At 51.0% G+C, this 16,164-nt stretch overlaps 5 protein-coding genes across 5 annotated transcripts; 3 read left to right on the top strand and 2 right to left on the bottom strand.

The window, feature by feature from the left end:
- Positions 1-602: 602 nt before the first annotated feature.
- CMQ_1511 (beta-lactamase family protein) lies at positions 603-1,991 on the top strand (the record flags this gene model as incomplete). The annotated part of the gene is made up of 4 exons (XM_014318590.1): positions 603-983; positions 1,247-1,261; positions 1,331-1,484; positions 1,552-1,991. The coding sequence occupies 4 exons, from the start codon at positions 603-605 to the stop codon at positions 1,989-1,991; spliced, it is 990 nt and encodes a 329-aa protein (XP_014174065.1).
- A 755-nt stretch (positions 1,992-2,746) lies between these two features.
- CMQ_643 (uncharacterized protein) lies at positions 2,747-2,968 on the bottom strand (the record flags this gene model as incomplete). Its single annotated transcript, XM_014317722.1, has 1 exon — positions 2,747-2,968. The coding sequence occupies one exon, from the start codon at positions 2,966-2,968 to the stop codon at positions 2,747-2,749; it is 222 nt and encodes a 73-aa protein (XP_014173197.1).
- Positions 2,969-4,187: 1,219 nt separating this feature from the next.
- Positions 4,188-5,324, bottom strand: CMQ_714 (uncharacterized protein; the record flags this gene model as incomplete). The annotated part of the gene is made up of 2 exons (XM_014317793.1): positions 4,188-4,512; positions 4,582-5,324. 2 exons carry the CDS (start codon positions 5,322-5,324, stop codon positions 4,188-4,190), a joined length of 1,068 nt encoding a protein of 355 aa, XP_014173268.1.
- Positions 5,325-6,465: 1,141 nt separating this feature from the next.
- On the top strand, positions 6,466-7,521 carry CMQ_886 (aminoglycoside phosphotransferase; the record flags this gene model as incomplete). The annotated part of the gene is made up of 1 exon (XM_014317965.1): positions 6,466-7,521. The coding sequence occupies one exon, from the start codon at positions 6,466-6,468 to the stop codon at positions 7,519-7,521; it is 1,056 nt and encodes a 351-aa protein (XP_014173440.1).
- A 3,377-nt stretch (positions 7,522-10,898) lies between these two features.
- CMQ_763 (uncharacterized protein) lies at positions 10,899-12,533 on the top strand (the record flags this gene model as incomplete). The annotated part of the gene is made up of 2 exons (XM_014317842.1): positions 10,899-11,098; positions 11,162-12,533. The coding sequence occupies 2 exons, from the start codon at positions 10,899-10,901 to the stop codon at positions 12,531-12,533; spliced, it is 1,572 nt and encodes a 523-aa protein (XP_014173317.1).
- Between the last annotated feature and the right edge of the window lie 3,631 nt (positions 12,534-16,164).

The raw sequence follows: 16,164 nt of genomic DNA, 5'->3' as shown, positions 1-16,164 counted from the left end.
CCGGGTGGGAGAAAATCAAGCAGCAGGACTTGCAACGCAATTACGGAAGAGGGCACTCCTGTAATGCTCCGATTACAGTAGTAGCCTAGCACATCAAATTCGATTTCGCAGGTGCTAAATCAGAATCAGTCATACAACCCTGCCTATTACGATAGAAGGTAAGGGATCCCTACTTTTGCAGTATGGCGCAAGTACCTTTGACAATACAACAGCATATCAGCAAGAAGTATTGCCATTTGTTGTCCTAATGCAGCTCTATACGCCAGTGCGACCTCTTCGGCATGAAGTCTCAAAGAATCGCCCGGCACTTGGAGGCCTCTCTTTCCCCCGAACTCGATGCCATTGTCAGCGTAACATGTTCCGGTTTTGGCTTCATACTACTATGATGAAGGTGCAATGGGCCTCAATGCCTGCTCTATCCGTATCATCTCACAGCATGCAGCTAGTTGTGTCGGAACTGTTATCCGATTCGGAGAAGATCCACACCACCACCACGAACAGATACCCGATTGGCGAGTCTGACTGGCTGCAACATTTAAATTCACGCAGGCGCGAGCTCCCGAATCTGTTTACCTACAACAACACACCTCGAGATCGTCTCAATGGCTGGAGTGACGTCCGACTTCGCGGCCCGGCTTGTCTTCTTGATGCACCAAGCCACGGCCAACTCCCAGCATGTCCCAGGTGTTGTCCTGCAGGTAGTCGACCGTCATGGCAATTCGGCCTATTCCGGTGCAGCAGGTCTGAAAGGGCTCGGATCCACTAAGCCTATGACGACCGACACCGTATTCTGGATAGCCTCGTGCACGAAGCTGGTCTCGGCAGTTGCCTTAATGATCCTGGTCGAGCAGGGCAAGGCCGATCTGGACTCAGCAGACCTATTGGAAGAAATGGTCCCCGAGCTGAAGACGGTACAAATTCTCGAGGACGGCAGGCTTAGGCCAAAGCGTAACCGGATCACTTTAAGGATGTTGATGACTCATGTCAGCAGCCAGACGGCCTGTCTACGAAATACTGCACCAATAATAGCTAACGTGGTTTAAGACAGCAGGATTTTCATACTCATTCTACCATGAAGATCTTTGGCGAAGCCATTTCCACATGGACGCATTAATGGATGAGTTCCAAGGAGACTTCTCTGGCATACAGCAGCCACTTGTCTTCGAGCCAGGCACCAGCCATGATTACTCAGCAAGCTTTGCCGCTTCTTCCTGTTCGATGCATGTGCTAACAAGGCTTTATACAGGTCGGAATTGACTGGGTTGGTGTTTTCATAGACCGTTGCGCGAAGACAACTCTCGAAGAGTTTTACCAAACTAACATCTTCCAGCCCCTGGGAATGACCAGCACAAGCTTCATGCCCTCTACAGACATGCGGTCTAGAATGGCCATGTTCCACCGGAGAGCAGATAATCTGACTGCAGAGCCGCATTTCTATCGTCCAGCTCGGGAAGAGGGGCAGGACTACTTCCAGTCTGCCGGTGGTCAGTGCAGCACCGCACACTTTTTCTGCCTCCCTTCCGCATCTGTGTTTGCCTGACTGGTATGCAGCCGGACTTCTGAGCACCGTGACGGACTACAGTCGAGTGCTGGCTATGCTCCTCGGCGACGGTGTATCGCCGCACACACAGAAGAGAGTTCTGGCGAGCGAGACTGTCGACGAGATGTTCAGGAACCAGATACCTGACTACATGGGAAAATACGTCACCGGTGGTCCGCACGTGACGAGCAGACCCGATCTTTGCATACGCGATGACCCGACAGCAGAACCGACCGAGGCCTTGGAAACTTACGGCTGGGGTCTCACCATGCTTCTCCAGACCAGTCCAGGGGCTGCCTCATTTACCAAAGGCTCGGCAACAGGTCTTTGCAACTGCTTTTGGACTGTGGATCGAGAGAAGGGGGTTGCAGCTGTATGCTTCTCGCAAATTCTGCCATTTGGTGATCCCTACGTATATCCACTATGGCAGGCAGTGGAAGCAGTCATATAAGAAAGTGGATTAAGTACGTCGTAATTAGGTCTATTCCTTATCACGCTCGTGTTTCTGAAGGAGATCAGTGCAGAGTGATGGCAGTTATTATTAGAAACCTGTGAACAAATTACGCCTACGACGTGCTCCGTAGTAGCAGACCCAAACAGCTGGAAATGATGTTCAGGGGGGTGCACTAGAAGGGAAGCTAAAGTGGAGACATGATCGCCTACGCCGTAGTTTAGGGGCAGTTCTCCGTAAGTACCCCTGTCCCGGCAAACGCTTACAGGGGTAATAAGCACTAGACGAACTGTCGGTAAGAAGGCCTGGCTGTTCAAAGCGCAGATAGAATTTCCTTGCTCCAGGTACCCGCCGTAGACGATAAGGAGCGTCTGCTCGCAGAGCTCCTGTGGCGACATTAACGTGATTGGGAACGATGTCGCGTATAACGACAAAAATGCATCATCGAGCTCCGCAGGAACCGAGGCCTTAGACTTTGTCCTTAGCGATCACAGCATTTTGATCGACCTGCTGTAAGAACGAAATGCATAACAACCGGTACTTGAATTTGGAAGGCCGATCGCTATGTTATAATTGATTACGGGGTTGCTGTACGGAGCATATGGGCCCGTTGTGCAGGTACGAAGTACGGAGTTCTCCGTAGTATGGAATACTCCGCAAAGAGCGGCCAACTGCTGCGCCACACAGAACGAATAACCACACAGTACGAGGTACAGAGTACTCACATTTATATTGCTAAGACCGGACATCTATGATTAGCATATGCCCGTATGCCTCGCAGTCAATCTCGATCTCATGCCTGGGGTCGCTAGGATGGCAACGCCAAGGCAGGTCCACTTGGGCGCATGGTTCGGCATGCTCTTCCTAAACTGGTCGACGGCAACAGGGACGCTGTTGTTGAGGCTGGTGTGCCTGCTGCGAGCCTTGTCAACCTCAGACCAGCCATGCAGCCTTGCCTTCTTGGTGCACTTCTCCATGCCCGGTAAGTGATGGCAGAAGACGTTCTGGGAATAAGTGAAAAAAATCGTGATTGGGTCGTGACTCTGGCTACTTGAACAGCGTTTTACAGGGAGACGTGTGATTCTTAAAGTTGGGTAGGGACATTTCTTTCTTTTAATAATGAGTTTCCGATTGTTGATGGTGGTTTAGAGAAGTATACTATACATAACAAGAAAACATGTCCAACGTGACACAGAGATGGAGAAGAGGGAACCGAAACTGATACGAGCCAGATACTGGTCATTTCATCTTAGATGGTTGACGTCCATGAAGCGACCCGATATTGGGGCCTCGCAGTTTATGCCCCAATCAAACACTCTCAGTGCACGGGGCATGGTACTATGCGCTGGTTAGGAGAACATCAGAAGTGCTCGACTCTACAACCGATACAGACAAACGAGCGATGTTGTGGGCTGCCTGTCTAAGTAGGGACGTTAGGACTTTGTGAAGGTGTGGCCCAACTGCACCGACTGGCTGTTAGTAGGCTATGTGGCTGGCTATAAGCCATTTTCGATGTCGATTTAGGGTATACTGGGTTTACTTAAGGATAATTATTTCGACATCGTGGCCATCCCTTGTGTTGTGCCATATCAAAGCGTCGGTCAAGAAGAAATCTACATATGTTTCCCAATTAAGGACTTCTCTGTTTGACGTTAGGCGAAGTAGCAGATCTTTATTTTGGGGTTTTCGAAATCATAGTAGCAACATGTTGAAAAGGAAAGAAAAAAAAAGATGCAAGAGGTGGAAAGTGGTGTGCTTTCTAAATCCCCGGGATCCATGAACGCAGGGGGAAAGAAGAGGCTAGAGAAATTTGTTGAAAAACCATGCATCGAAAGAAAGTCAAGACGGCGATTGCTAAAACCACACAGTTGTACGCCGAATAAAACGGAATAACACCATGTATTAATAAGCAATTAGTCGCGTGCAGCCAACCATTTGGTGCATTGCAGAAACGCTATTCCGTACTTCTTCAAAAAAGATCTAGCAGCTATTCTAGCGGCGGATATTCCCTTCTTCATTGATTGGTGCAAATGCTTTATTCTAGATTATCCAATCCTCCCACACAAACGTACCACACACCACTATTAACGACTATGCTATCAAATGCGTTAACACTTGGCTACAGCTTGTAGAAATATGGAACATAGAAAGTCTAATGACCAATTGTACTCGGGGAAAGTGAGGATGTATTATATTCTATGTTCCACCATCCTTCGGCTTTGCTTCGTAAGTTACGGAAACCTTGGAGCGCTTCCAGACCCCGTTGTTTCCATCTTCTCGCAATATATCTCGCTGACTCTCGGCGTCGTCACTATTCGCGTCTGCGACTTCGCTATGAAGGCGATGACCCATCTCAAATTCCGCCGGGCCGCTGGTACATAGTCCGCTGGTTCCGTATGGGGCGGAGCGACCTCGAGCACCTGAGCTGCGCCCACGACTGCCAAACGGCATGTACTTGAGGAGGGGGCGAAGAGCTACCAAGGAGGCAGTCAAGATCGATATACCGAGCTCGAGGGCAGAGCTAAGAAGAAGTTCAAGTCAGTCGAGGTAAAGCACGAGAAAGAAAGGAAACTGACGTTCGAAGGCGTACAAGACAAAAGACTCCAGTTCGAGCGATAAAGTGGTTGAAACACTAGTGGTATTGACTATCAGGATCAAACTCCTGAGTCGTACAATACTGATAACAACAGTCACCACACTGAGACCCAACAGTATTATGATGGCGAGCTTGGTCCTGAGGCCGATCTGCAAGCCCTTGAGCAAGAATACTGGTAGCACGGCGTAAAACAGTGCCGATGCGATATCCAGGGCTGACACGGCAAAGGCCAAGCCCGCCAAGCGTTGGGACGAGATGCACTTCCCCGTGCCGTCGCCCCATGCGGTTTTTAGTGGGATACACTGCAGCGCGTCCACCAGAATGCAGCCCAGGGAGTAGACAACGATGACGATAATGGATGTCACGAGTAGGTGCTTGATGCGTGGCTTGGCGTCTTGGACAATGCGGAGGAGAACCATGGCCGCGCTGATGCGCACGATGGGAAAGCTGGCGACGTACGTCAACTGGGCGACGGTGAAGAACTTGGACGCTTTTATCTGATCGTAGCCTCTGAATGTGGCGATTTTCGCAGCGTCACTGATACCGAAGCCGTACGAGAGGGCCACGAAAGCGAAGGAGCACATGATGATGAAGCCGGTGAGGGCTATGACGATGCAGTAGTCGTCGTTTCCGGGCGTCGTTAACTTGATGCGCACAAAGAGGCGCACACAAACGACGATGAGATCCACAGCCATGAAGGCGGCCATGACACCGCGAAGCGTTTCGAGGGCCAACATAATTCGGGTTAATTTAGTTGGCTCTTCCCCCAGCTGGAAACGAAAGAACGAATGATAACATGAAGAGAGGAAAGGCCGTACAGAAGCCGCCAATGGCCTGTCTGTTAAAGGCCATACCAGTGTCGCCTACATCTTGTTGGTCTTGTTGGTAGTAGCGGTCAGTTGCGTGACAGTAAAGGGGGAACCAAGACAGGCATTGCGATACCAACACCATCGTCCGTCTTGCGGCACATTGATGGCACCCCTACGGAGTACAGGGAGCGGGATCAGAGGTACGGAGTACTTGAGATACATCGCAGTGCTGACGTCGTGCACTCGGCCGAAACTAGCCACTGTAACCTCATGCACGGCGGCTTCGAGAAAGACTCTCCGCGGGCTCCACTACCATTATTGGCTACTACATAGCATGTACGGAGTACGGAGTGACGAAGCCGGGACCCTTTTGTGGTAAATACGGAGCATAGCCTTGACAGGAGGTGTCCAGGGTACGCGAACTCCACCCAGCAATACGACATCGTCTGAAACCACGGTTCGAGTGCCTTTACAGCGGTAACACGGCCCTGTTCATTTCCAGCATGTCGGTGCCAATGCATCATGCTTGCACAGTTCCCAGATGACAAAACGGAAAACTGAAGACGTTTAACCCCAGATATGACAAGAAAGCGTGGCTAAGACTGATAGGTACATAGACATCATAAAAACAGCAGCATGTACGATACCGATGGCCTGACAGTTTGTGTTAGTATGGGTAATTTTGATGCGGTTGCATTGTACCGTTAAATGGCGGAAATGGCGACAGCAGGATCAACTCACCTACGAGTACCAGTATGTGCAAGACAGCCCCTGTTTGATGTCATAATTGTACTTGTACACGTATTTCCCGAGTTTGCCTCCCCCCCTTGCCAATGTCTCCTTTTAAGGCGATACTCAATAGATTACGGAGTACTCCGTAGTTGGGATTGTATAAGGGGCCACCACCTATTTTCGTGGCTATATATATAAAGTACATACTCCGCTTAAGGGAAGAAAGGAAACCATAGAAAGTTCCATACCAAGTGATCATCCTCTATTATAATCTGTCTGTTATACTCTCATACTCCAGTTTTCCAAGAAATACCAGCGACGCAACATAACGCACGCCATGGCCGACACTGTTGTTCTCCCCCGCCTCCCTGAGGATGTTACTGCCGAATGGCTCTGCCCCAAGATAGGCCTTACGAGGTCAGCGATCACAAACAAGAGGCTCGTTACGGGCACGGCAACCCTGGTCCTCATGACAGTCACACCAGAGGATGAAGACAACACCAAGAAGAGGCCAATGGACCTCTGCGTCAAGGGCGGCCTGAACCCAGCCATGCTTTCACAGTTCCCCTTTATTCTCTCCCTTTATGCGCGCGAGGTCGATTTCTACACCAACGTGGCACCCCATATCCCCTACCTGAGCTTGCCACATAAGCTTTGGGCTCACAAGAACACGGAGAATGCGGTGATCATCATGGAAGACATTGCTGCTACTGGCGGCTTTGTCTTTGCCGACCCCGTCGATACTTGGCCGGTCAACCGTGTCATGCTGGTGGTCGAGCAGCTGGCCGCTCTGCATGGCGCCACTTGGGGAACAAAGGCAACTGATACACCCTGGCTGGACGACCACTACGACACCTCGGTGCTGGGGCTGTGCGGCATGTGGGATGCCATCGTGCTGGCTGAGGACCGGCCGCCTGTGCCGGCGTACATGAAGGACCAGCGGCGGATGACAGCCGCCATCAAGACGTGGTTTTCCACGCGGAACCCAAAGTTCCGCTGCATTCTGCACGGCGATGCACATCTCGGCAACGCCGCATGGTCGGACAGGATCAAGGCCCCCATGCTTGTGGACTGGCAGATCATCCACCTGGGATCGTGCTTCACGGACATTGCCTACTTTGTCATGACGGCCCTGACAATCGAAGACCGCCGAAAGTATGAGATGGACATCTTTGACTACTATCTCCAGCGGCTGCATGTGTTTGGCGGACCGAAGCTGTCAAGGAAGAACCCCGAAGTGATGGAGGAGTATCGCAAATCGTCGATGGCTGGATTTTCATGGGTCCTTTGCCCTTACACAATGCAGAAGAAGGAGCGGGTATGGGCTATTGTTGAGCGGTTAGTGGCGGCCATGGAAGATCACGACCCAGTTTCCCTCCTAGAGAGGGAATAGCCTTCCCACTTTTCAGCACCTTCAAAGTTTATGTCCTTCCAGTTCAAGTAGATCTATGTAATCATTAAACGATGCCCTTAATCCCTTTCAAGTACTGTGCGCGTATGATTCACTGCATCCGACCCATGCTGGCTATGTGTTACACTCTGCTCAAAGGGGAAATGTATTCCGGATCCTATACTACGTTCAACCCGCTCTCGTACGAGCTCTGGAGTGCATGGCTTTCGGTCTTGCGCAGTATTCAAACAGACCAGTCGTGTGATCCGGCTTATCAAAACAGCACTCTGTTGCATTGGGGTTGGAGAGTCAGGCCGCACGTAAAAGGGGGGTATCAAAAACGTACGATTGGCAAGAGAAGATTTCCTTTCGACCGTTTCTCCCGTGGGGGTAAAGGGACTGAGTGTTTTGGTTGGCTGGGGGTCCGAATGCCTGTACGACTACAAGTATGAGGTACAAGTACGTGTACAAGGACTCTTTGCGGAGCAAGGTCCTAAGATACGGCCAAAACACTGACAGCCTTGGTTTTAGTGGAAGTGTTTGAGAGCTGGTTTGTGGCGGGGATGACGGAGAATTACCTAGAGAAGCTAGTGCGAGATGCTAGCCTTCTTTACCGAGAAGCAGACACGGAGTAATTACTCGTACGAGTATGAGTTCCGTTCTCCGTTCTCTGTTCTCCATACTCCGTACTTCCGTGCCGCTCATCCAATCTACTACATCCTTGCAGTGGGGTGGAAGGGGGCGGGGGCTTAAGCAACCCGTACTATGGTTCTGGTACGTCGTAGACACCGGTCTGTGTATCTCTCATCGACGCAGACTAAGGCACAGGTGCTTAAGATGCGCCGTCATGTCGGCATCAATCCGTGTCAGGCGGATGGTGCACTCGCAGCTTTAATGCAGACAGCTTCTGTGCTAGATGAGAGCAATGCTCATACGTAGTACAAGTAAAGAGCGGATGAAAATACGTACGAGGACGTCGTAGTGACAGGGGCTGTATCGGAACATGGGTACAAAGTAAAGAATGTGACAGAGATAAAAATGCGAGTTTGATTTACGGAGTACAAAATGATATGTCAGGGGCCTAACCACTTGCACAATGGCCCCACGCTGTTGGCCGCTCTCCCGGCTGTAACGCTTGGTCGAAGTGACGATCAGGATCATTATACATAAATTCCATCAAGCACTTTGTTCAAGACCTGGTGCCGTCCCTTGTTCCGTTAGGTCTAACATCAAAATAAAACCACAATGTATGAGGCTAATAGCCTTTGCTTTAACGCGTTGACACAGAAAAGCACAGAGTACGAGCGCCGAAGTACACAGTCTCGTGTTTACAATATGATGCGACAGGTCATTATTGTCTAAGCCTTAAGGGTCGAAAGACGGAACGGAAATACTCCGTAAATAGGTCTTGTATACTCGTCTAACAGTTTTGAGGCTAACCCGTTATGTGCATTTTCCATGGGCATTCAAAACTCTCTGATCATATGAAATTATACATTTGTTTTTGTGCCTTGGCTAAGGCGTTTGCAGCGGCATCGATGCGATATTAGTTTCACTTTTTAGCTTAAATTAGTCGACGAGCCCGAGCTGCACGGTCGTGCAGAGCGGCTGGGCGATGGCGGCCTCGACCGCGACGACGACGCGATGATAGACGAGGTGCACAAAGGCAGAGTCAGGGGAAAGAGGCTAATTTACCGCATTGTCGGAGTATTTATGTGCTTGGCAGTGCACAGACCACCTTTTCTGGAAGCCAATGCCTTGCACACTGACTGTACAATCTTTTGCCGGCGTCTGTACGACGCAAGCTTGGCCAGAAGTGCAGCGAGGGCCTTTGAACATATACCACAAGGGGATTCCCAAAGCCACCCTAAACGATGGCTCTCATCACTAGCGGACTAACCAGTCTTTCAAGGCCGGAAACGACCATGCCCGTGCACGACGTATGTATGTGCCGATATTGCGTACGTCTGTCGGGCACAACAAGAACGCAGCATCCGCTTTCACGGCTGGCTGGCACCTTCACCTTCGTAAGAGCGGCTTATCTAGTCAGCCTCAGACTTCCATTACCCGCAGCCTCACCAAGACGTTCGGCTCGAGTTGCTGGGCTTCTAGTGGAGTCCCGCCATTGAGTAGCTATCCGGCCTCTGGTCGACGGAAGTTGCCCGACTACCAGGCTTTAGGTCTTCCTCTAACTCGTCACTGAACGAGACCGCTTATGCCCTTCCTGTAAGGTGGCTCTTATGTCATCGCTCAAAGTATGGCGCTTGGGACGGGAACGATCAGCTCCAGCTGCGGGTCGCAATCTGCAGTTCTGGCTTCTACCCGTCCGTAGCCATCCAAGTGTCCCTATTTACCTCAGTCGAGCTCCGAACTTAGTTACGGGGGGAGGAAAACCTCCCAAGATCCGCGAATCGAAGGCGTGGTGTCTGCGGGTGCTGTGAGAACTTGATGCACGCTCTGGTGAAGAATTTAGGGGCAAGACTGATGGATGGGACGCGGAGAACACGGATTAGAAGTGCTTGCCGATTCTGCAAGAGACGTTGGTGGCCTTGAGTCGGGAGAAGGCGATGAAAGGAGCGGAGCTGCGGATGGGCTTTGCAGTAATATTAGGCTGCGGAGGCGATGGAGGACTGGAACTTTATGGTGAGCACAACTGATGTCTCGAGAGTGTCTACCGGTTTGTCGCTTGCAATTGCATTGGACACCAGACATCCTTTAATCTGGACAACACTAAATCGCTGAGCAGGATGTTTAATGGAGATGTAGAACTGATCGAATTCTCCCGAAAATGCAGCAGGCCGGATTGCCCCACTTCTTTGCTAAAAGGATATGGGCAGGCCTAATACTTTCTCGGAAGCACGGAGTGTTAAGACTCTCCGTACTCCGTACACATCTGCAGACCCTATAATCTGAAAGTTTGTCTTCAAAGGATTTCATCATAGATGCAGAAATCGCGCGTTATAACTTGACGTCGCCACGCGGGATCTTAACATGATCGTGATCTGGACCCACAAATTCTTAAACAATTCTGCTGCCTGCTGCTGTCAGTAACACGTTTTGTAGGCTAGCCCAAGCGGTCCCAGGAAGGGAAGGAGGAAGCAAGTAAGACGGGGCCTTTGCCCAGTAGGTGGCAATCAGGTGCTTAGAACTGGCCAAACAATTGAGCTGTTTGCATCTTACGAGTACTCTGTAGGGCTACAACGATAATTGAATGTAAGCATTTCGCGTCATGCCAGGCAGCCGTTTAACGGCGGGGTAGTTAAGTTCGTGGGCAGACGGGGACTGTTTTTGGACAGCATATTGATATTTCTCTGCTAAGCCTGTTGGCGTTATTGTATTAGTCATCTTTTTTTTCCAACACAATCTTCTACACAGAGAACATGATGCCCAAGGAAGCCTACAGCGATTACCGGCCGCTGCTGGGCAATAGGTATGAGTCCGTGCCACTTGGGGCGCCCGTGATAGTCCCACAGGCGCTCCGCCGACGCCCTGTGCCAATGCACGGCATCCTGTTCGCGCTTTTGGTAGTGGTTGTGACTCTGCACGTGATCTCGCCATCGATTCGGCATATTGTGACGAGGTGAGCCTGTGGTGTGAGATGCAAGGAGTGCGTTTGAGCACCTAAACATGGCTGACGGTGCAGTCCCGTTACATCGCCCACCCATGCGACGGGCACACCACTCAGCGGCCCACTGGAGCTGCCTGGCCAGCAGTGCCGGGCCTGGGGCGACGCCGTGGACGCGCAGTCATCGTACGGCCTGAGCTTCGGAGCGGGTCACAACCTGACGGTACACCAGAGCAGGACGCATCACCACAACGGCCCGCACGAGCGCCGGCAGCACGTGCGCGTGTCGGGCGCCGTAGTGGTGCGACGTGCCGACGCGGCGCACGCAGCCGGTGCCGTCGACATTGAGACGATGACCAACGATGAGCGCATCGGAAAGCTGATCGCGTTGGGCGTCGAGCCGGGCCAGGACCAGCTGCTGCGCGTGCAGATTGACGACGACATCCGGCTCGACGACCGCGACAACGACCGCACACACGGCAGCACGCCCTGCCTCGTGGCCCGCATCACGGTCTGGGTGCCAGCCAACCAGGAGACGGTGGCGCTCGGCTTCCTCGGCATCAGCGCCACGAATCTTGACATCCTGCTGGCTGAGGGGCTTGACCTATCCGTACGGGTGGCAACGCAGCTGAACACCGTCTCGGGCGACATCGTGGCCGCAGCAGCACTGCCCGGTGCCGACTCCCCGTTCTGGCTCGATGCCGCCGGCGTGTATGTGCACTCCGTCTCGGGTGGCATCCGGGGATCCTGGGGCCTGCGCCAGCAGCTGCACTTCTCGACTGTGTCCGGCGACGTGCACGTGTCTGTGGAGGAGCGCGGTAGCGCTACTGCCGAGCTCGTCGACCTTGCCGCGTTCGACCAGCCGCTGGAGCCTGCTCAGCCGCTCGATGTCGGCCTCCCAAACCTCCGTATCGGCACCATCTCAGGCGACATCACCCTGACCGAGATGCCGTCTGTGGCAGCTGCGCCCGGCCACAGCCTTGCGCTCAGCTCAAAGTCTGGTTTGATCAAGGCGTCGGCCGCCTTTGCCGGTTTCGCGCGCGTGAACTCCATCTCAGGCGGTCAGCATCTGGCGCTGCACCTCCTTGAATTAACGACACCGGCGCTGCTCGAAACCAGCGCCGTCAGCGGAACCATCAAGCTGGGCCTCTCGTACGCCGACGACGCCACCCTCGACTTCTTGCAGTCGCATCACTGCACTGTTTCAGGCGGCATCCAGCTGCACTACCCATCGTCGTGGGCCGGCCGGATTCAGCTGACGGCCGTGGCGAGTGGCCACGTCGCCTTGCTCGGTAAGGACGTCCACGTACTGCCAGACGACCGGCCACACTGGCCCCCACACCGGGGAAATCACATCGCTGGTACCAAGGGCGTGGCGCCCGGTGAGGACGCGTCCAACGTTACGGCACAGACAAAGAGCGGCTCAATCTTGCTAGCCTTCCCGGAGTAGGGAGTGGTGAGCAGATCATTGCAGGGAGGAAACGGCAGATAGGAGTAGGTAAAGAAAAACTAGGGAACGATTGCAAACTTATATCAAATGCATGCTACTTGATTGACTGTCACACAGAGGAGAAGAGCCATTTACTTGATCATGTGTAGTTGACCTCCTAATGATCAATCACGTATTCCTTCATCACCGTACTTCGTTTCGAGTCCTAGAGAAAGTTGTCTGAAGCCGCAATCGCCTGTGATCATAGCTGTTTTACAATCCGGGCCCGATGTCGCATGTGCCTCCGTTGCGTCATGAAATGTATCGTAATAAGACTAAGCTGTTCGAGGAATCGTCATCGAGGACTGACTGAAGATATCAAGTGTGTAGCCAATATTAAACGAGGCCCTTCTGCGGCCAAGTTGTCTTTGATATAGATTGGAAGGGATGGACTTCGCAAGGCGTTCCAGAATAACGAGAGTGGCATTGTCAAGAGAAGTACGGTTCTTTCCGCCGTTATTTTTAGCGAGAAGAGAGTGGTGACCCGTTCGGAAGTATGCTTGCTAGCATTGTTGCACCCTGAACAACATAAATCTCACATGTGCTTCAATCTTACCACCCGCACGTAGAACCGGCCCCAAGGATCGAGAGCGTAAATAGAACAGGGTCGGTCAGACTGGAGGTCCTGCATGAGATGGTGGGCGTTGAATGAAATGAGCTTGGAGCCAATGAAATGATAGTACATTGCCGGCATCGGAGTCATACGGCCTTTCCCTCTGACGTTTTGGTCTTGGCCAGCACATGTAAGGCCAATAGGACGTCTACCGTTGGCCCGTGGAATGAGGTCGCGGTCATCAGCGTCCGGACTGCAGTGCAGCTTGACAGGCGACCTTGCAAGATGCTGCTTTAGCGGCGTAAGAAGCCCAATCTCGCTTGCTACCTTGCCAATCAAGTTCTGACAGGTGTCATGGTAAAATACGCATTACCTACCCAGCCGTTATAGCTGTGGGGGCGGGGTGATATCGTCGTCTCTCTGATAGGGAAGGCTGACGGAGAAAATGACTCTATTGGCTAGTCAGAATCGCACAGAAGTGTCGTATCAGTGTAGAGGCCCGGAATTTCCATAAAGGACTGGCAGGGTTGTATCCTTTGATATAGATAGCGTCGGGCGTAATTGTCTTTCAGAGCATGTAATACGGAGAAAGCGAGGCCAGGTCCGGCTAGCTTGGTTAAGACCTACAAATACCCCGGTGGAATTGCAAGGTGTTCTACACGATACTCTATAAACTACCTGAGGATTATTCTCTTCCATTTGACAGAGAAATTGAAATGGCAACCAATTCCTGTACTTACAACTGCTCTCTCGCGCGCCCAACGACTCTTCCACCGTACGCAGATATATCGGGAATAGGTGTGAGTCTTTTACATGGCCTTTATACCAGATTTTCATGTGTTTACAAAAACTATAGGTTGTACTGGGCTATGTCATAACGGCCGGAATCGCGGTTGCCATTATCACTCTTTCGTTTCTAGCAGCCTACATCCCGACGGATGATCCATTTCAAAAAAATACACACTACGCTGAGACCGAAGTTCGGCGAAAGCACTTCCGGCCAAATCCAGTGGACGTCGTGTTTCTTGGTTTTATTCGCAGGCGGGATTTTGGAACCCGTTTAAAGGATGCATGTCTCCAAGTAAGGCATGTTTTCATCGTACATTCCAAAGCCCAATATACTGACTCGTCCTTTTAGTGCGTCCTGGCTATGAGTGACATGCAGATCCTTACCGGTATTTCCATCCTTATTAGTGGATTCTCACAACTTCACTGTGGCCTTTCGGCATACCATTGGCAGGTATTGGTGTATCTGGCCTGGTTTTCCAGTCTGACGCACTTGTCCTGCCTTACCTTTTTTAGGAACTACTTATATAATAGGCCAGCCCAACGGGCTTGGAGGTTGATTGCAATGGCCGCGTTCCTTATAATGCTTCTGGCTGCTATTGTACCAACTGGAAGCTACGACTGGACTGGAATGAATTCTATATACGATGATGAGATTTATTTTACCGGACCTGACTATTTCGACAATTATAAATGGCCTCTTCCAACCGACTATGCAATCTGCCAGTTCTACCCAGTCAACCACGAGTTGCTCTCGTACAACCGAACCCAAGCCAGCGAAAGTATCAAAGCCCCGAACTTGGCACTCGCCTCTATGGTACTATCCATGCTTCTTCCAGGTCTCGGGTTTATCATTCGCACAGTCAAACTTCACAAATGTCTTTCTGTCAATTTTGTTGGGTTTGTGAGACGCACTACTAGCCTTTGGCTTCGCAAATGTTTGTCCGCGGTCTACCACAAACTTAGCCTAGACCGCCCACGAAACTTATTTGTTCAGCGTTTCAATCGCAGAGCACTATACAGGCCACTGTTAGCAGTGTTCCTTGTCTTGCGGGTCAGCGTTGATGTATGGACATCAATGACATTGGAGGTACAGACATGCTTACTCCAACCCAATTTTTTATTTGGAACAGAATTTGAACCCAGTTTCTGCTATTCGCATGCTAACTATTTGAGAAGGTCTGGTGGCTAGTTGCTGGATTTGCTTGGGGGGTCATAAACCTTACGACCATTCTTGAGACTATTGATGGCGAGAACGGCGATTGGACCTTTGGTCAGATTGTTCCGATTGTGCTCCTCGCAGCTCCTTTGCTAGCTGTATTCGAGTATTTATATCCGGGTGAGTAGCCCGGGAATAGCCAACATTTGCGCCCTCTGCTTACGCATTGCAGACGGTCGGAATTGGGAATCAGACCAGAGTGATCCACTACAAGACAGAGATGCACTCCTGCCAGATATACAACCAATGCAAATACACTTTACAGATGTAGTACAAGCTGGAGGTTTGGGAGATCACCCGGAACGAGACTACTATACCAAATCGGTCTGGTTTAAAGGCTTCATTGTATTCATTCTTCTGGACATCTTTCTCGTTACAGTAGCAGTTCTCTGTTTGCTTGGCATAGGGTATGCAAAATTGGTCACTTGGGTAATTCCTGACGCGTTTATATGGTATTGGCTGCCCATTTGCCAATTTGCAGCTCTACATATTTTCGTTCTCTTTTCATTGCTTATCGAAGACTTCAAACTACAGGACACTATTGCGAAGAACTTCCGCCGAAGGCGGATAATAGTTCAATGTTTCCGGTTTGGGCTGATGTTCATTCTTCTTGCGTTTGGATATGCCTCGATGCTGATTTCTGACTTGGTGTTTGATATATATGGGATGTATGGGCTTTACATCCTCTGTGCATTGGTTGTCCCGGAATCATGACAGCTTCTATATTAGATATACCTCAACGAGATGATATTTGTGAACTGCGTCATGACAACCCGTGGGCTACAATTCTCCTGCCATAGACTTATCTGAACGGCGTCTTACCGTTGACGCAGGTGAGAGAAAGAGCGACGAGATGGTTCACAAGAAAATGAGGAGAGGCTTGTGCATGAAAACTGCGCAATGGCTGATAGAAACGAAGTGAAGTCGGACGAGCCTGCTTTACTTTAGTAGATCGCAAAACAAACGTTTAATGCGCATTTTCGGGTAAAGAGACAAAAACAGAATTACACAAGACATCCGATCTTCTCTTTTCT

This window comes from Grosmannia clavigera (genome assembly GCF_000143105.1).
Source record: "Grosmannia clavigera kw1407 unplaced genomic scaffold GCSC_140, whole genome shotgun sequence".
NCBI classification, from domain to species: domain Eukaryota; kingdom Fungi; phylum Ascomycota; class Sordariomycetes; order Ophiostomatales; family Ophiostomataceae; genus Leptographium; species Leptographium clavigerum.
Note: the sequence above shows the minus strand (reverse complement) of the source record. Positions and strands in the feature narration are given on the sequence as shown.